Source organism: Podarcis bocagei, assembly GCF_964188305.1.
Source record: "Podarcis bocagei genome assembly, chromosome: 13".
In the NCBI taxonomy this organism is placed as follows: domain Eukaryota; kingdom Metazoa; phylum Chordata; class Lepidosauria; order Squamata; family Lacertidae; genus Podarcis; species Podarcis bocagei.
Window position 1 is genome coordinate 9,726,892 of NC_138138.1, and position 20,597 is coordinate 9,747,488.

Sequence of the window (20,597 nt, forward strand, 5' to 3'; positions counted from 1 at the left end):
GGCAAATTTTTGTTTGCATGTGTGCTTGCGTGAGAGTGACTTTCTTTACAGGAGCTAGGTGGGGTCTGAGATCTTTGGACTTGAGCTGGATCTTTGGACTCGAGCAATTTGGATTCTGTTTGCTTATCCTGGTGCCCCTGCATTTCCCCATACAAAGGAGAGAGATAAGTTGCATGTTGCAAATCTGATCGATTCGGCATGCACAACAAAGCTGTTGTCTAAAGTGCACTGCCTGGTTCTGGCCCCCAAACCAGGCCATAGCAGGGCAAAGTGCTTGCTGCTTGCTCAGCAGAGAAGTGAAGGAATATCGTCAAAATGCATGCAACAGTACTGGGAAACTGAAAAGTTAATAATTGAAAGAGGGGTCAGTACCCACCTTTATGGAACTGCACATAGTGAACTACTGCAGTCCAGCCCATTGCATTTTATACTAAGATGGTCAAGCTCTGTTATCTGGGTCTGAGCCTCAGGACACCTTTGTCCTTTTCCTACGGCAGCAGGGAGTGAGCATCTCAGCATCTCTAGGTAAGTCAGGAGACCCTGAATAGATTTTGTCTGGGAAGGCAAAGCGAAGTGTTGGCCAATATAAAGCGAATCATGTGGCCCAAGGTATACGAAGCAGCCATCATGATGAAGCCATAGTAGATTCACCCAGCTAGGTAAAGGGTAAAGGGACCCCTGACCATTAGGTCCAGTCGTGGCTGACTCTGGGGTTGCGGCGCTCATCTCGCTTTATTGGCCGAGGGAGCCGGCGTACAGCTTCCGGGTCATGTGGCCAGCATGACTAAGCCACTTCTGGGGAACCAGAGCAGCGCACGGAAACGCCGTTTACTTTCCCGCCAGATTGGTACCTATTTATCTACTTGCACATGCTTTCGAACTGTTAGGTTGTCAGGAGCAGGGACCAAGCAATGGGAGCTCACCCCGTTGCGGGGATTCGAACTGCCAACCTTCTGATCGGCAAGTCCTAGGCTCTGTGGTTTAACCCACAGCGCCACCCGCGCTAATTGCCCCTAATTAAATATAGCGAACCCACCGCACGACAGGTCAATCAAGTGAATTTCTACCATTTACCACAGGCTATCTCGTGGGGGGTCTTGTGTGAGGGAAACTTCGATTCAGGGGGTCTCCGCAGGAGTCAATCAAACAAGTTTTATTTGCAAAAAGAGGTTGGTGAAACAAAGTTGGGTCAGGAAATGCGTTCTTTCAGGTAGAAGTCAACTTATTACTTAAACTGAATGATGATGATGATGATGATGTATTATTTATACCCCCACCCATCTGGCTGGGTTTCCTCAGCCACTCTGGGCAGCTCTCAACAGAATATAAAAAATACAATGTAAAGCTGTCACAGGATTAAACAGTTTTCAGTTGCTAAAAATCTGTTGTTACACTTAGAATCATAGAATCATAGAGTTGGAAGAGACCACAAGGGCCATCGAGTCCAACCCCCTGCCAAGCAGGAAACACCATCAGAGCACTCCTGACATATGGTTGTCAAGCCTCTGCTTAAAGACCTCCAAAGCAGGAGACTCCACCACACTCCTTGGCAGCAAATTCCACTGTCGAACAGCTCTTACTGTCAGGAAGTTCTTCCTAATGTTTAGGTGGAATCTTCTTTCTTGTAGTTTGGCTCCATTGCTCCGTGTCCGCTTCTCTGGAGCAGCAGAAAACAACCTTTCTCCCTCCTCTATGTGACATCCTTTTATATATTTGAACATGGCTATCATATCACCCCTTAACCTCCTCTTCTCCAGGCTAAACACGCCCAGCTCCCTTAGCCGTTCCTCATAAGGCATCATTTCCAGGCCTTTGACCATTTTGGTTGCCCTCCTCTGGACACGTTCCAGTTTGTCAGTGTCCTTCTTGAATTGTGGTGCCCAGAACTGGACACAGTACTCCAGGTGAGGTCTGACCAGAGCAGAATACAGTGGCACTATTACTTCCCTTGATCTAGATGCTATACTCCTATTGATGCAGCCCAGAATTGCATTGGCTTTTTTAGCTGCCGCGTCACACTGTTGGCTCATGTCAAGTTTGTGGTCAACCAAGACTCCTAGATCCTTTTCACATATACTGCTCTCAAGCCAGGTGTCACCCATCTTGTATTTGTGCCTCTCATTTTTTTTTGCCCAAGTGCAATACTTTACATTTCTCCCTGTTAAAATTCATCTTGTTTGTTTTGGCCCAGTTCTCTAATCTGTCAAGGTCGTTTTGAAGTGTGATCCTGTCCTCTGGGGTGTTAGCCACCCCTCCCAGTTTGGTGTCATCTGCAAATTTGATCAGGATGCCCTTGAGTCCATCATCCAAGTCGTTGATAAAGATGTTGAATAAGACTGGGCCCAAGACAGAACCCTGGGGCACCCCACTAGTCACTCTTCTCCAGGATGAAGAGGAACCATTGATGAGCACCCTTTGGGTTTGGTCAGTCAGCCAGTTACAAATCCACTGAGTGGTAGCATAGTCAAGACCGCATTTTACCAGCTTCTTTACAAGAATATCATGGGGCACCTTGTCAAATGCCTTACTGAAATCAAGGTAGGCTATATCCACTGAGTTCCTTTCATCTACCAGGCTTGTAATTCTGTCAAATTACAGGCAGATGTTCAGGTTTCTAGAATAGGCGGCAAAATGACTATACAGTGGTACCTCGCAAGACAAAATTAATTCGTTCGAAGCACGGTTTCCCATAGGAATGCATTGAAAATCAATCAATGCGTTCCTATGGAGACCGTCTGGGGACAGAGGGGAAGCAGGGAAGACATTTCTGGTTTCTCTATCTGCTTTATTCTTGTTTATTCTTTATTCTTTTATTCTTTTAACTCTTGTTATTCTTTTATTCTTTTAATGCTCTATTTTACCGCAAAATAAACTAATGAAAGAGAACCAGTAATTACAACTGCCCAGCCCTGCAAAGGAACTGGCCCCTAAGGCAGCTAAGGCTGCCGTCCTGGGACACTTACTTTGGAGTTAGCCACTGTCACAGAGTTCTGTGAAGTTAAGGGTTATATTACATAACATGCCTAAAACTTTTAAATTTGCCCTTCTGTTGCATCCAACTTCCCAACATTCTTTCCTCCCTCCCTGAATGGTCATGGTATATTGCGTACCCACAACCCTGGGACCGTTCCATTTCAGACTGAAAACAGAATAATAATAATAATAATAATAATAATAATAATAATAATAATAATTTATTATTTGTACCTTGCCCATCTGGCTGGGTTTCCCCAGCCACTCTGGGCGGCTTCCACAAAGACAAAAAATACACTAAGATGTCACACATTAAAAACTTCCCTGAACAGGGCTGCCTTAAGATGTCTTCTGAATGTCAGGTAAGTGTTTATCTCTTTGACATCTGATGGGAGGGCATTCCACAGGGCAGGTGCCACCACCGAGAAGGCCCTCTGCCTGGTTCCCTGTAGCTTTGCTTCTCGCAATGAGGGAACCGCCAGAAGGCCCTTGGCGCTGGACCTCAGTATCCGGGCAGAAAGATGGGGGTGGAAACGCTCCTTCAGGTATACTGGGCCGAGGCCGTTTAGGGAAGATAGCATGTGCATGTACTCACTGCAGATGGAAATCTAGCTTGTTAGAGAAGGTGCTTGTACCTAGACCTCTGCCTTGATATGCTAGTTTTTATGCTAGTTGTTCACAAGGAGAGCATTGGCATTCAATCTCCCACCTGCATCCTACAGTCGCAGAGTCCCAGGAAGATTGCTTCATGTGATGTCTGCATATTTGAATGGCATGAATGAAATTAGGAGCAGGATTCTCCAAGGTGGGCAAGAATATAGTTCAATTGTACCTGTGAAAGTAGGGGAGTAATCCAATACTTCCCAACCATATCAGGGCAGCTACACCACTGGAACAGCTGCGATATCCTATACCCCCTTGGCCTGGAGGGTGTAACCCAGAAAGATGTATATATCCTCTATCATATAGCTGTATAAAACGATATGCTAATAAGTTGTTGTTTTGGGGTGGAAGGTACATTTGCATTGATTCCAGTTGTGTAAAAATATCATTTATTTGAAATAGCGATGGATGAATGTTGTGCCATTTGTTTTTTCATTCCAGAAATCTCCAACAACAGACTTGGCTCAACACATTTGGTTAAAAGGTCTTCTGGGAAAGGAAAGTTAATGATGTGAGGTTTCCGTGCAAAATGAAATACTGATTAATAACTCCGTTGAGGAGTAACAGAAGAAATCGGTTGTCCCAGAAAAGAACATCATGACCCCCACATCAGCAGGAGTGGCATTAATTCATTTGTTAACACTTCAGCTTGTCTTAGTGGGAAATATTTTCTGTGGGAATGTGCTTATCTGGCCAGAGGATGGCAGCCACTGGCTATATACCAAGGTCGTTATTCAGGAACTGCTGCATAGAGGTCACAATGTCAGCATCCTAGCCCCATCAGCGTCCATCTTAATCGAACCCAGCGATGATATAGCGGCTGCCAGGTTTGAGGTGTTCCCTGTGCCCTATGGAAAGAGTGCCATAGACTCCTATATGCAGGAGCTCATAATGTTGGGGTTGAACAACAAACCAACCACCCTGACTTTCCACAGCTTCTACCAAGCAGCAAGGAAATGCATAAGAAGCATAAATGAAATTCATAGGCAGAGGTGTGAAGCGGTGCTGGGGAATCCGGAACTCATGGCCCGCCTGAAAAAGAGCAACTATGATGTTCTGCTTGCGGACCTGATCTTACCCTGTGGCGACCTCATTGCTCTGAAGTTGAACATCCCATTTCTGTTCACCGTAAGGGTCACGCCAGCCGCAACGCTGGAGAGACACTGTGGCAAAATGCCTGCTCCTCCTTCGTATGTTCCAGCTGTCATGTCTGGGCTCACAGACAGAATGTCTTTTGGAGAAAGGGTGAAGAATATAATATCTTACCTTGTGCAAGATTATATTTACCAGAGCTGGTTTGGAGAGTGGGACTCTTATTACAGTCAGGTTTTAGGTAAGCCTGTTTTTGTTTCTTCTTCCCAGAGGTAGAGTAGATGCTCTAAAGATGGCAAGGATTCCAACTTCAGTCCTTGGCATGGCCAGTTAGAAGGGGCCTCCAAGTAGCAGGATTGGAAAGGCCTCATCCTGGGCCTGTGTAGAGCCACGGTCAGCTGGGAAAAGACTCTACTAAGCTGGAGAGCCTGTAATGGAGGGAGGTGTAGATCTCACCTGCTTTGCTCCTTTATCGCTTCACCCAGTTGCTCTGCCTGCTGTATTCAACTTGAAGTAGAATAATTTCTAAAATGAATTTGGAATTGAAGCATGGGCATTCTTTTGGAATTTTCTGCTCTTTCCCACCAATGTTCAAGCATGGAGAAAGCAAATTTGATATTGTAGCTATTATTCCCCCAGCATTCTTTTGTGCTGCTTTACTTACTGATGTGTTCTTCTGGGGTTTGGGAAGAAACTTTGTTTGGTTTGCAATATTATGTGAACCTTCCTAAATTGCATTTAATAATAATAAATATAATATTTTTTTTATAAGATATTTATTAAAGTTTTCAATATATTACAAAAAGAAAAACAAACAAAGAGAATCAAAAGGGAATACAAAGAATAAAAATAATTAACAGAGTAAAAAGAATAAGAAAAAAGCAAACCCCTTCCCACCGTGTAAAAAAGAAGAAAAAAGAAGAAAAAAAGTTCAATAAAAAGAAAACAAAAAAGTGGCAAAAATACAAAAAACCCAAACCTTTAAAAACATTTAAAAACAAATTCATTGTTTTCAGACCCTTAACTGTCATAGCCTTCTTTCTTAGACTTCCTCCTCCTCCCTTCCTTTGTATCCTAGTTATTAATTATCCCAGCAAATCCTTTCCATTCCATGTTTCATAAAATTCTGTCATTACATTACCCTAGACTATTTTAATCCTATATTTCTTTAATAGAATAAACCTTAAAGTTTAAAACTTAAGTCTTAACCTTACCAGCTTCTTATAATCATAATATTCTTTCATAATTCCTTAAGCATCTTTGCTAAAGCCAGGTAATTTCTTCCAACATTTTTTCTATCATTCATCAACTTTATAAAACATTCTAGTAATAAGAAAAAAAGAAAGGTACAAACAAATCCAATTTTTTTCTAACGTCCCTTCCTCCTGGTTCCGGGTTTTGTCAGTCCTTATTCTCATCAGACTAGCCCATTAACCTGGTAGCCTTATGTCCGAGGCCCTCAAGTCACTTCCATGGCCCTTCCGCGGCTCTTCTTCATATTTGTAGCTGTAATTTCCCTTGTCTCCTGCTCGTGGTAACTCCAGCTTGACAATGTCTCTTGCTCGTGGTAGCTCCAACTTGACAATGTTTTTAACCCTTCTCGACAGATCAGACCCTTTTCCGTATTCGTCGCTGCATTCCATGTAGAATTTAAAAGCATGCTTCAAGGGCCCTCCAAAATTGAGAGCCCCCGTAGTCCCCAACATTTCTCAGCCCATTACCATATTTAAAAAGTCCAGACATCCCAACATAGGGGGTCAATCCAGCCCCCCATTTCCAAACCACACCAAGCTTTTCCTTTCCAGATCTGGCTTTTTCCAAATTCATTTGTCCAATCCAAAGGATCATACTCCTGTTGGGTCTGTTCTGTCAAAACACACTCCTGATTTAATGCCACAACCTCCTGTTCTGTCAAAACACACTCCTGGTTTAAATCCTGAGTGGGCTCCACATGTTTTCCCACTGTCTGGTCAAAATGTTCCACTGCCTGTTGAAGATTTCTAGTCAAAGTCACCATCCAGTTCACCTTTCCATGTAATTCTTCCAGTAGAGCATTTGTTTTGTAAAAAGCACACAAGGCTTCTGAATACATTGTCCTACAAGGTCACGTACTTGTTCCCACGGTTATTCTGTAACAGCTGTCGGTTCCCTGGAGTTAGTTACAATTTCACAAACTTCCCCTAGGGGGAAGACTTACGTTTATTCTTGCTACAGAATTTCCTTTTTTGAGATACTTTGTCCATATATATTCCTTTAAAATGCGAAAGGGAGCAATGGAATCGCAAAATTTCTCTTCTTTTAACTATCTGTCAAAAAGCAGTTGTCTTTGGTCAATGAACTTCCACGTCAGTCCTGACACCCCGCTCCAGGGTCAGGACGGAGGAAAATTACTTCCCTTTAAAATCACTTCAAACAGTCCAAAAAAAAAAAAAAGGTTCACAATTTAAAATGTTGAAATCTAATCTTTTAAAGACGATTTTCTAAGCTCTAGTTTAAATTGCCTTTGCTTTGTTCTGTTTACAAAAGAACGGAAGGGTGACTTCCTGTTTAGCCCTTTCCGTTCCGTACCAAATTCAAGTTAAATTTTTTAAAGTCCGATTCTGTCCTACTCACAAATCTTTGTTTGATATCCAATTGTTCAAACTCTAGGTACTCACAGGTGCTTATTTTAAAGTCCAAATTGTCCCAGGAAAAAGGCAGCGCTCTCCAGCAACAGCTATGCGGCTTCGCTCCACAGAAATAGCGACTGACTCACAGCACCGCGCCACTTCCCCCTCCTCACTTCGGAGCCCGTTAGTGGGTTCCTTAGTGGATTGGGGGGCGCTAAAGGTGCCCGCCAAGTCCCACAGTCACAGGCTTCATCCGCCTGTGATTTTAAAAGGGTCCCCTGCGGAGAAGAACCTGTTTACCGCGGAGCCAGTCCCTCCAGTTCAGAGGGAGTCCGCCATTGCTGGTGGCGCCACCCCGGAAGTTAATAAATATAATAATTTTTTATTTATACCCTGCCCTTCCCAGTTTGGAGGCTAACAGCAAATTGATTAAAATGTGATTTTAAAACAACATAAAATGCAGCAAGTATCAATAAAATTTGAAAATTCAGGGGTCATTTTTTTGGGGGGGGTCCAGTCAGTAGACATCAAAATGATCACCAGGGCTAACTGGCCAAGTTGGTCCTACTAGGGCCAGCAAGGTGACCAGGGAAGAATTTAAATGTGGGGTCCCAGAAAGGGTTTCTTCATAGAAGAGAAAAGGAGAAAGGGAATAGAGGATCAGGCTAATTCAAATTGAAGGCCAGGTGGAAGAGCTCTGTCTTACAGGCCCTGCCGAAGGAGATCAAGTCCTGCAGGGCCATGGTCTCGTGGGACAGAGCATTCCACCAGGTTGGAGCCATCACTGAAAAAGCTCTTATTATTTCCTTAAATAATTATTTCCTTAAGTTATTTCCTTAAATAACACACACACACGGAGACACAAGCTTGCAGCTTCCTGAATTTTGCGATGCCGTTCAACCAACCAAATAATTTGTACAAAATATGTGCATGTGCATCGCACACTTGCAGATCAGTAACGTAGAAAGAGAAGAGACGCAAGGAAGATGGAGGAATCGAAAGCTTCTGCAAATGGTGTTTGCCCTCGTGTTGTATACACAACTCAGTAACAAGAGGCGGAACAATGAAGGTGTTTCTTTTGCTCTGGTTCCAGTGCCTTAGCGACAACTCTTTGGACCTAGAAGGTCCTGAGATCTATACATCCTGCCAGAAGCTTTCACTCCACCAGCCCTGGGAGCTTAATAGCCCTTTTCAGACATTTGTCTGAATGTGTGTGTGCTGCAGGTGGGGAGGAAGGAGCATGAATACATGGTCTCCTCCCCCAGTTGCTGCCCTGCCCACTTTTGTGCTCCAGATATTTTGGGCTACAACTTCCATTAGCTCCATCCAGCAACTGGAAGCATCAGGTTGGAGAAGGCTGGTCTTAGAAGAGTTTGGATTTGATATCCCGCCTTTAACTCCCTTTAAGGAGTCTCAAAGCGGCTAACATTCTTCTTTCCCTTCCTCCCCCACAACAAACACTCTGTGAGGTGAGTGGGGCTGAGAGACTTCAAAGAAGTGTGACTGGCCCAAGGTCACCCAGCAGCTGCATGTGGAGGAGCGGAGACTCAAACCCGGTTCCCCAGATTACGAGACTACCGCTCTTAACCACTACACCACACTGGCTCTCTTACTAGTTCTGATTCACATTCAGCTACCAATGCTGACTTCAGAGCTAAGGGTTCTTTCAAAAAATATCAGACATGGATTTTCCTCTGAAAGAATATCCATCAAGGAGCCACCGCCCATCTTGGTTCCTAATGAATAAGTGTACATGTATTTTTTCAAGCACAGCTTTGTCCCCAACTATTGTTCAAATCTTTAGGTGTTCATTTGAAATGTAATGTGCAAACTAGCTTTCAATATTTCTAGAAACGAGTTTGCCAAATCCTTTGCATTTGTGAAATAACTCCGTTTCTCTTCCTCATCCAACAGGGAGACCCACAACTCGTTGTGAAGTGATAGGGAAAGCAGAGATCTGGTTGGTCCGCACCTACTGGGACTTTGAGTTCCCGCTGCCTTTCCTACCAAATTTTGAATTTGTGGGGGGTCTGCACTGCCAGCCAGCCAAGCCTTTGCCAGAGGTAATTCTCTCCCTTGACCTTCACTTGTGCATGATAACCATGCCTGGATCTTGTTCAAAGCACCTCCAGGGAAGGGGAGGGCGTGTGGTGGCGTGATAAAGAAGTGGCAAGGTCAACTTAGTTTACAGAGGTGCCCACTTGGGCCCCACACTGTGGGTGCCCAACATTGGTGCGCACGGCACCACGCCGTAATGACGTCATAATGTTGTGGGATGTAAGAATCAGGTGCAGTCAAACACAACATGGCTAGAGTAGACATGAAGGTTGTCTCAGTCCTCCAGCTGGAACTTCCTGCTTTCCAGGACTGAGACGAAACTTCCTATGTGATGGGCGTGGCCTCTCCTAAAGTAGAAAGTACCAGAACCACAGGCTGGCAACCATCTTGTTTCTCTTGTCTCTATTGATGCCATCTTAACAACAGCACTACTAAGATGCCCCCTTGGCTCCAGGCCAAGAGAAGAAAAGGGGGGCTTTCTCTCATAAGGAGATAGTTACCACAGTTAAACTATGTTCTAACCTTTTAAGTCTGCCTTCTGGGTACCTTTGTGTGAACAGATGATTACTTGTGAGTAAACGTTTTATACTTTACAGAAGACTGCGTAGCGTCTTATTTTAGGAGGGATTAAACGGGGAAAATACCAGGAAATATTTACAGTGACTCTAACGAGTCTGGAGCAAGCTTTCTGCTGTGCGTGTGTTTAAAAAGGGGGAATGTTAACTCTGCTGATTTTGTTGAACATGTAAAGACAAGTTGGGATAGGATATCTTAGGCAATATATCCTCCCCCACATCCCTAAACATTCCCACAGATGTGACATGAGGTAATGACATCACGTCATGGCACATCATTGTCATGACACAGCGCATGCGCTACGGAGGCCACCGGGCGTTGAGCACTGCGGCTGCCTCCATGCACCACCATGTACTGCAGCTACTGACACAGCGCACCACCCATCGCGGCTGCACACCGCCTTACTTCTGGCGCTCAGGCCCCAGTTGAGTCACCACCACAGCAGCCTTACTATCATGTGGGTTTGGGGCAACATTCAGAGTGGCAGAAAGGGAGAAGAGCACATCTGACGTGTGGAACAAACAGTCTACTCATTGTAGTAGCTGTTCATTCCAACGAAGCTTGTGAAGACACATGGATTGTGTCCCATGTTTATGTAGAGAGGGGTGTGGAGTGCTTTCTGGATGGGCTACAAGCTTAAAGGTAAAGGCACAGTAGAAAAAGTGGGGAATCAGTGTCTCCAACTGATGTGACCTGTGGTTCTGCTTCTTGTCTGCCCTGCACCCCACCTCTCCAGTGGTTGCCATTGGAAACTCCTTCTGAGGAGCCTGAAACATACAGTAGTTTGAAAAGTGGACTTTAAAGACCACCTTCCCTGTTACAAGCCAGCACACCTTTAAACATTGCTACAGAGCCTAGGACTTGCCGGTCGGAAGGTCGGAGGTTCAAATCCCCACGACGAGGTGAGCTCCCGTTGCTCCGTCCCTGTTCCTGCCAACCTAGCAGTTCGAAAACATGTCAAAGTGCAAGTAGGTACCACCCCGGCGGGAAAGTAAACGGTGTTTCCGTGCACTGCTCTAGTTTGCCAGAAGTGGCTTAGTCATGCTGGCCACATGACCCGGAAGCTGTACGCCGGCTCCCTTGGCCAATAAAGCAAGATGAGAGCCACAACCCCAGAGTTGGTCACGACTGGACCTCATGGTCAGGGGTCCCTTTACCTTTACTCGTGCATTAGGTTTAAAAGCATGGAGAAATGATGTTGTTTGTTTGTTTATAAAGATGGCTTTTATCTCTCAACAGGAAATGGAAGAATTTGTCCAGAGTTCAGGGGAACATGGCATTGTGGTGTTTTCTCTGGGCTCTCTTGTTGCAAGCTTAACAGATGAAAGGAATAACATGCTTGCATCAGCACTCAGCCAACTTCCACAGAAGGTCAGTGTTCATGTCATTTGGTTTAAAATGCAGTTGTATACAGTACTGGATTTGTGAAAATGCTGCCCTAATTTCCTTATCCCTGCCATGATAAGGGAACACTTTCTACATTTGTTTTCCTTAAAATCTACCCGTACTTACACATCATCACTTTTTTAAAAAAAAAAATTATTTATTTATTGAGTACAAATTAGAAAAAAATACAAATATACCAAAAAAAGGAAAATACATGTAACCAAGAGAAAATTAGAAAAGATTTTACCTCTTCTCATATTTACAATTATTCACACCTCTACAAAACAATATTCACAATAAAGAAAAGAAATGAAAGGTAAAATATAAAAGAAAAGAACAAGAAGAAGATAAAGAAAAGGAAGAAATAAGATAAAAAATGAGAGTTTTAAAAGTAGATAAGTATTCACTATACTTTTTATTTTTGTAGATTATGAGAATTCTGAACAGCAGTGTTTTGGGTTGTTCTCAGATGACCTATTTGCTGAGCGTTCATCCTGTTTTATTTGCACAAGGTTTGCAGGGGGACTACAGTATGTTTGTAGGAAAGTTATAGGGTGTTGCATCAAGAAATGGTTACCCCACACTTTCCAGGGCAATTTCCTGCCACTTTCCTTCCCACAAAATGTCCAATTTTGGGGAAGCAGGTTTGTTGTTCAAGAGTGCCAAATCCACTTTAATTGTGCAGCTCGAATTTAATTTTGCGCCTTGTATATCTTCGTAAGTATAAATGCCCTATTAGTTGCCTACTATCTTAATGTTGCCTGTCACCCCAATCTCTGAGCAGTGTGAGCAGTGTTAGAAACTGAGATTTGAAAGCTAGGAGCTAAATAGCACCTTAAACCTAAGTTATGGGCGCAACAACGGAATGTCTAGGTGCGCTTTTTTTAATAACAAGAATACAATGCTGAAAATGAATGAATTGCAGCTAAAATATTATATTCATTTTTCACATGGTCTAGTCCTTCTGCTGCCCACCCCCCTAATATTATTAAGAGAGTCTCTTCTCCAGTCTTCAGAGAGTAGCTGGAAGTGGGGAGGCAGAAAAAAGGTCCTCCTTTCCTTCCACTCTGCAGTTTTAATCTGAAATCTTATGCACAGTACTGCGCCCAGAGTTCAGAAACTGCTCACGCTAATGAAATTCCCTGTTGCAAAATATGCCTAGAACAATGGGATTTTCGAACACTGGGTGTGAGGTTCTTCATGGAACTTTGAAGTGTCAGGCATAGCCCTAATGGCTTTAGCCCAAACGTAGCAGAGTTTTCCTGCACAGCGAAGAAGCTAGTTGAGGTGGAAATGACTAGTCAGCTAGACTCAGAATAACTATTTACAGGATTTATTAAAAGGGGGGAAAAACAGCAGAATTTCTGCATACAAAACAAAGCAAATAAATCCTTTCTTTCTCTCTCTCTCTTAACCATACACAGCACTCCTACTCCTTCAACACACCTAACACCAAACTGTGCTAGCATTCCTAGATAACAGAGTTGAGTGCTGGTCGTTAACCAATCAGTGTAAATAGTTTCTAGGTCAAGCAGACCTTGGCTTTCTGCCAAGAGTAAATTGACACTGCCTTGAGTTAATTGTGTGAAGCCAGAATCTGTAAGTTTTCATGAGAATCAATTAACAGAAACTGAACAGTTCTAGGGGTTCCATGCGCTTACCCAGGGTCTGTGTTTCCTTTCGGAAATGAGGTATAATGGAGACTGTGGTGTCTTCAGGATATATGGTTTATTTATGCATATATACAACCAAAGCCTGCGATGGAGGGGTTCACAGCATGAACACCCCTAATGGGTCTTCTTTCTCCCATAGCTGCAGCTTTGGATTCAAACAGACATCCAACATCTCTCTCCCTCTCCCTCCCTCCCTCCCTCCCTCTCTCTCTCTCTCTCTCTCTCTCTCTCTCTCTCTCTCTCTGCAGCTTGCTGCTTTCCTTCCTGGTCACATCACACAAATGGGCTTGATTAAATTCAAACGCTAGATCCAGGGATTTACAGATGTCTAGCGCCCACAAACTCATAATATTAATATATGTTATAGGCTCAGATGTACTCCAGAAATATGGTGCACAATCATTTTACTGTCACTAAAGAAAGTGGTTAAGCAGCTAGTGTTGATGAGCCATATTAGAAAACAGATGGGCCAACAGTTATTGGAGAAGCTTTCAGAATCAACATGGTCCTGTTTAAAAGCCAAGCAAAATGAGTAGACGGCCTGTGAGCCAGTTTAGTTTTCTTTGCAATCTGAGCTACAGATAACAGTTTTTCCTCCCCCCCCCCCCCCGCCGATCCAGGTTCTTTGGCGCCACAAAGGGAAAAGGCCAGAAACCTTAGGAGCTAACACCAGGCTTTATGAATGGATACCACAAAATGATCTTCTGGGTAAGAGAGACTTCATGTTTCATCGCACCTTTGGCTTCATTGCAGCGTTCTGCCAGTCCCTAGGAAATATCTCCTCCATCCTCACTTTCCTCACTCACTGACAGCCCTGGATAGTGGTAGCAATGAGCATCTTCCCCTTCTTTTATTCCATTCCTAATCAGTAGCTTCACCCTGCCCCTAGTATTCTCTTATGCCTGTTTTATTGCTGAGCTTGGATCATTTTTAAAATCAATCTCAGAACTGGCAATGTGTGTGTTGGGCAGGGAAGAGGGGAAGATGCAAACAGGAAAATGGTGAGCACACACATGCTGTAGCCCAGGGGTTGGCAACCTAAGGCCCATGGGGTCGTTTAAATGGCCCAGAAGCCACCCCTGAACCAAGCCACCCACTCGGTGAGTCCCTGCGTGCTGCGCTAAACTGGCACAGCGCAGCACGGGGACTCGCTTTCGCGGCACCGGAAATTGCGTCTGCGTAGACGTAGATGCCGAAAATCGTGTCTGTGCAGACGCAGGCACCAGAAATCGCGGGTGGGTGGGCGATCCGGCCCACAAACAGATCTCCTCTAGAGTGAACTGGCCCAGAAATTTAAAGACCATCTACAGAAATATTGTAAAATTAATGAATGATAGAATGATGTTGGATAGCAACTAAGGGATTTCCAGCTGATCATTAGATTTAAGAGAATATGAAAAAAGGGTTATAAATGGGTTAAAATCTAATGGTAAGGATTTGCTGAACCAATAAATTGAAGTGGAATACAAAAAAGGGAGGTATGAGGAGGTCCGGGAAATAAGTTAAAAGAAAATAAGTAAAAGAAAAAATGTATGTTTTTAACTGTTTTTATTTTGTATTTTTCTTTTTTCTTTTCCATTTTTACTGTTATATTTCAAAAAAAATTAATAAATATTTTATTTTTAAAAAAATAGAGTGAACTGGCCCAGGTAAGGTAAACCTTGCTGACCCCTGCTGTAGCCAGAACAAGGACATTTACAAAACACAGAAAAGAACTGTGGTTTGCTTATGCATTGACAACACACCATAGCTCCAAAGATCCAGGGAAATGTTTGGATGGGGAGAATCTCGACGTTTCCTTTCTAAATGGTCAAGGATGCATCTTGTAGGCTTCTCCACATTCCTCTCTCACCTACGGCTTTCTGGTTTGACGTGACTCCTTGTCTGGTGCAAGCTGTTGTCAGAAGCTCTTTGGTTGTGCTTCTCCTGACCAATAGTAGAAGCAGATCATTATCCAGAATGGATGAAGAAGAAGAAGAAGAGTTTGGATTTGATATCCCGCCTTTCACTCCCCTTCAGGAGTCTCAAAGCGGCTAACAATCTCCTTTCCCTTCCTCCCCCACAACAAACACTCTGTGAGGTGAGTGGGGCTGAGAGACTTCAAAGAAGTGTGACTAGCCCAAGGTCACCCAGCAGCTGCATGTGGAGGAGCGGGGAAGCGAACCCAGTTCACCAGATTACGTGACTACCGCTCTTAACCACTACACCACACTGGCTGGTTGACCTCCCCCGACCGCACAATATAAGACAGTTTATGTCTCTGCTGTTTGCTTCTAGTCCTGCTCCAGGCCTCCTGCCATCACCAATTTGTAGAGTTCTAGATCAAACTATTATTCTTCATACCACATCTGTTTCCCATACTTCCCCCCTCTCCAGTTTCTGCTAGAGTAGGCCAGCTTCTCTTGGGTGCAATTTCTTGGAATCCTTGGGGGAAAGGGCAAAGAGGCAGGGGAAACAGCTGGGGTACACCCCAAGGAAAGCCAAGGCCCCAGACAGTGCTAAATTTTTGGTACTTTGTGTTTTCGACTATTAAGGATACCAGGGACTGCAAACTCTCTGTTTTACAAAGCTATTGTGTGCTTGGCCAGGGTCAGCACTGAGTTCTAGAAACATCACTACGTATAGTGAACGGCAATCTTCAGAGATTGCTTGGCAGTTGGACTATGCTGGGCACTGTTGCTAAGAATCACTGATAATAACCTACTTTTTCATTCTATAGTCAACAGAGTCTCATCTTCCCCTTCCAGGACACCCCAAGACCAAAGCCTTCATAACACATGGTGGGACCAATGGGATTTATGAAGCTATTTACCATGGCGTTCCCACAGTAGGAATTCCCATGTTTGCTGACCAGCCTGACAATATTGAGCACATGAAGGCAAAAGGGATGGCTGTGGGGCTGGACATCCAGACAATGGATGCAGAAGATTTAGTGGATGCTGTGAAGGCTGTCATTCTCAACGCCACGTGAGTCAATCGCAAACTCTCCTCTGAAGAAGACATCTGAAGGCAGCCCTGTTTAGGGAAGTTTTTAATGTTTGAAGTTTTATTCTGTTTTTAGTGTTTTGTTGGGAGCCACTCAGAGAGGCTGGGGAAATCCAGCCAGATGGGTGGGGTATAAATAAAATTATTATTATTATTATTAATTAATTAATTAATTAATTAATTAATTAATTAAATACTGCTGTCCTTTGAGTTCTGGCTCTATACTAATTTGTTCCTATTTCCCTATCTTCTCCCTACCCAATCCTCCAGATCTAAGGAAAATGCAATGAGACTGTCACAGATCCAGCATGACCAACCAATAAAGCCACTGGACCGGGCTGTCTTGTGGACTGAGTTTCTTATGTTAATAGACTTCCCTCTATCTCTTTGCGGTTTCCATATTTCTCTTACTTTTAAGTAATCCGTATTCCATTATTAAAAAAGAAAATTCCCTTATATCTGTGAAGTTAGTCTAGGCACAGCCCAGTGTTGTTATTGGAACCATATTTTGTCAGATAATTTTTAAAGCCATCCCATTCAGGACCAGACATTTCAGGGGGTGTCAATTCCACCTTCCCTGTCTCATGAGGACTCTACTGGTGTCCTTCAACAAACACTCTTAAGTTCCTTTCCTTCTTCCTTGGGCTCCGAGCTCTGCATCCATGACACCACAAACCGGACTTGCAACACCTGCTAAACTGCAATGGAAACGTGACTTTGGGCCCTATTCCAATTTGTCCTTCCTTTTCTCTCTTTCCCCCTCCCCTTCTTTATCCAATCCTCCAGGTATAAGGAAAATGCAATGAGACTGTCGCAGATCCACCATGACCAACCGATAAAACCACTGGACCGGGCTGTCTTTTGGATTGAGTTTGTCATGCGCCAGAAAGAGGCCAAACACTTGAGAGCAGCTGCCCATCACTTGACCTGGTACCAATATCACTCCCTGGACGTCATTGCCTTCTTGATCGGTTGCATGGCAGTTTTCATATTCATTGCTGTTAAATGCTGTTTATTTTGTTGTCGGAAATGTGGCAGGATTATTAGGAAAACCAAAAGAGAGTAGCTTCTCCTGGGACCCGGCCATCGTTCTGTGGCTTGCATTATTCAGTATACTCAGACTTAAGCCCCATCATGAAATCATCTTCCAAAAGCTTTAATCGTTTGCAACAACTTTCAGCTGAATTGAGAAGCCAGCCATAGCCATGCTCCATTCAGCAGCTAAGAGAAAGTTATAGGTATCAATGATGGTTCATTTTAGCATTGCTTATTATTTTTTCCAAATATCTTAAACACAATGCAGCTTAACAATATTATTCTCCTTTCAATCTATATCTTATCCGAATTAACTTCCCTCCACCCCTCTTCTAGCTTCTCTACATTGCTCTTACTTAAGCTTGATTACTATATACATTCTATAAATGTCTATAATTTCTTAATAATTTTTTGTATTATACTTTAGACATACATTCCTTATTATATTACAGCATTACATCTTGTGGTCTACCCAAATGTATACAATAAACATTATGAGTTTTATTTCAGTCCTGTGAGTGTCTTTATTTATGTACAATTTTCTGTAAGTATACCATAAATTTAGACCATTCTTTTTGGAATTTCTCATCATCCTGCTATCAGATTCTTCCTGTTAGCCTTGCTATTTCTGCATACTCCAATACTTTCTGTTGCCATTCTTCAATTGTTGGAATATCTTGTTGTTTCCATCTCTGTACAAGGAGTAGTCTTCCTGCTGTTGTGGCATACAGGAAGAATTTCTGATCTTCCTTTTTAATGTCCTCTCCAGCCATTCCTAGCAAAAATGCCTCCAGTTTTTTATAAAAGGTGTACCTAAATATCTTTTTTAACTCACTATACACACTATCCCAAAAAGTGTCACCCTTGTCACACAACCACCACATGTGGAGAAAATTTCCCTTTTTTACAGTGCATTTCCAACAGTTCTTATTTTTCATTTTGTACATCTTTGCTAGTTTGGTGGGTGATAAGTACCACCTATACATCATTTTTAACAAATTCTCATCATGGATGCGGTAAATTTTATTCCTAAATTTCATAGTCTTGTCAATTTCTCATACTCGATATTATATCCTAGGTCCATTGCCCACTTAGTCATGACCTCCTTAATTTCTTCATCTTTTGTATGCCATTTCAACAAAAAATCATATACAGCGGTACCTCGGGTTACATATGCTTCAGGTTACATACGCTTCAGGTTACAGACGCCGCTAACCCAGAAATATTACCTCGGGTTAAGAACTTTGTTTCAGGTTGAGAACAGAAATCATGCTCCAGCGGTGCGGCAGCAGCAGGAGGCCCTATTAGCTAAAGTGGTACTTCAGGTTAAGAACAATTACAGGTTAAGAACGGACCTCCAGAACGAAGTAAATACTTAACCCGAGATAGCACTGTACTTTAGACAACATCTTTGTACGACCTTGTAATACCCCAGTCTCCAGTATTGATCTATCATGATTAAATCCATATATTTTTTATCTTTAAGGAATATATCATTAATTTGGTCATATTCCATCCATCCTGACAATCTAGGTTTTAGTTCTTCATAAGGTCTGATTTTGATTATGTTATTGTCTTCTTTCAACAAATCTCTATAGGTTATCCAATCTCCTTTCATATTTAATTTTTTAACTGAAAAGGCTTCCCTGCTTTGATGGAACTTATTCTGTAATCTCCAGAATTAGCATTGTGGCTCAGTAACTGCTTATTTGGAATTGGTGGAAACCCTCAACACATGTCTAAAAAATTGTGTATTACTATTGCCAAAACTGGGGACGCGGGTGGCACTGTGGTCTAAACCAGTGTTTCCCAACCTTTTTTGGGCAAAGGCACACTTGTTTCATGAAAAAAATCTCGAGGCACACCACCATTACAGGCCCGTGACGTCAGCGCGCAGCGTCACGCCGGGAGGGACGCACGAAAGTGTAAGTTTCAATTTTTTTCCCTCCCCCTTGCCTTCCTTCTGTGCCAACCGCCAAAAAGCCAAGAATCGCGGGACCGCTGGCGGAGGGGGGGAGGGCGAGCGGAGGCAGCGGCGAGCCCCGTTCCTCCCCATCCGCCCCATTCCGTGCAAGGAGCGTGAACAGGTGTGAGAAGGGGGTCAAACCTGTGGGTCGGCGCCGGGGAACCTCCAAGCTTTGGGGGTGGGGGGGGAGGAGGCAGCAAAGCGAGGCAGGAAGGAGAGCGCGGCTTGGCTGGGTGAGCTTTGGCAGGGGCAGGGGATGAGAGCTGCGAGGCAGGCGCTGCGGACGGAGGCGCTGCCCGCCGAGCTCGCAGGCAGCCAGGCAGGCAGACGGCGAGAGCCCCGCGCTGGGCGGCCTCTCCTCGCCGCCGCCGCCCCGCCTCTCGCCGCCCACCTCGCCCGCCTCCCTCCGGGGACGGCGCCCCAATCGAACATTTGACTTAAAAAAAAAAAAATCTTTCGAATTTTTTAATTTTTCCCGCGGCACACCAGGCAACATCTCTAGTGGCACACCAGGCAACACTAGTGTGCCGCGGAACAGTGGTTGAAAAACACTGGTCTAAACCACAGAACCTAGGGCTTGCTGATCAGAAGGTTGGCAGTTCAAATCCCTGTGACGGGGTGAGCTCCCGTTGTTCAGTCCCAGCTCCTGCCCACCTAGCAGTTTGAAAGCACGTCAAAGTGCAAGTAGATAAATAGGTACCACTCCAGCAGGAAGGTAAACGGCATTTCTGTGTGCTGCTCTGGTTTCGCCAGAAGCAGCTTAGTCATTCTGGCCACATGACCTGGAAGCTGTCTGCAGACAAACGCCAGCTGTCTCGGCCTATAGAGCGAGATGAGCGCGCAACCCCAGAGTCGTCCGCGACTGGACCTTACGGTCAGGGGTACCTTTACCTTTACCTTTTATTGCCAAAACTAAAGCCGGAAATCAAGTATATCACATGGAGCCACAAGGAGCGTGCACTAATTATTTGAGGTAAATTTCCCCCAAAATATAGGCAAGCATTTACACTGCTTTGAAAGGAAGGCTTAACAGCATTTTATATACATTGTTTGTCTGTGTGGAAAGTAAAGAGTTAAAACTGTACCAGGCGTTTTTTTAAAAAAAATACGTACTTTTGAAAGAACCAGATTTCTCCTTTCCCCCAAAAGTTGCTTAAAGTGCTGTAGATCATAGCATAAGTAAGAAAGATTGACATAACTTCAATATGACGTGAGATTCTCCATCATGAACCTTGTTTGACCTTGGTACAAGCCTGAAATCAGCCTCATCAGCCAGCACAAGGAAATTTAACTGCCAGAGAGCAGACAAAAGATAGCCAGTTTAGCCAGAACACTTAATTAGCAAGACGGGTGAGGTGAGAAGCAGGAAGGAAATTCTGTGATAAATTCATAGGCGCCGACTCCATGGGGCCTGAGGGGGCTCGAGCCCCCTCAAAAAAATTTTTGGGGGGGCTCAGCCCCCCCAATAATCTCGGGCGCCCTTCCAGCAGAGCGCCGCCGCCGTCCCCCGCCTCCTCCCCACCTGCTCCCTCGCCAGCCAGCCAGCCAGCCGCGCGCCCTAGTCGGAGAGCCCCGGCCGTC

At 44.1% G+C, this 20,597-nt stretch overlaps 1 protein-coding gene across 1 annotated transcript; it reads left to right on the top strand.

Annotated features, from left to right (window-relative positions):
- Window positions 1–450: 450 nt before the first annotated feature.
- LOC308571110 (UDP-glucuronosyltransferase 2A2-like) lies at window positions 451–18,262 on the top strand. Its single transcript, XM_081166508.1, has 7 exons — window positions 451–525; window positions 4,078–4,969; window positions 9,252–9,400; window positions 11,211–11,342; window positions 13,651–13,738; window positions 15,778–15,997; window positions 16,802–18,262. The coding sequence occupies exons 2-7, from the start codon at window positions 4,234–4,236 to the stop codon at window positions 17,079–17,081; spliced, it is 1,605 nt and encodes a 534-aa protein (XP_081022634.1). The 5' UTR covers window positions 451–525; window positions 4,078–4,233; the 3' UTR covers window positions 17,082–18,262.
- The last annotated feature ends 2,335 nt before the right edge of the window (window positions 18,263–20,597 follow it).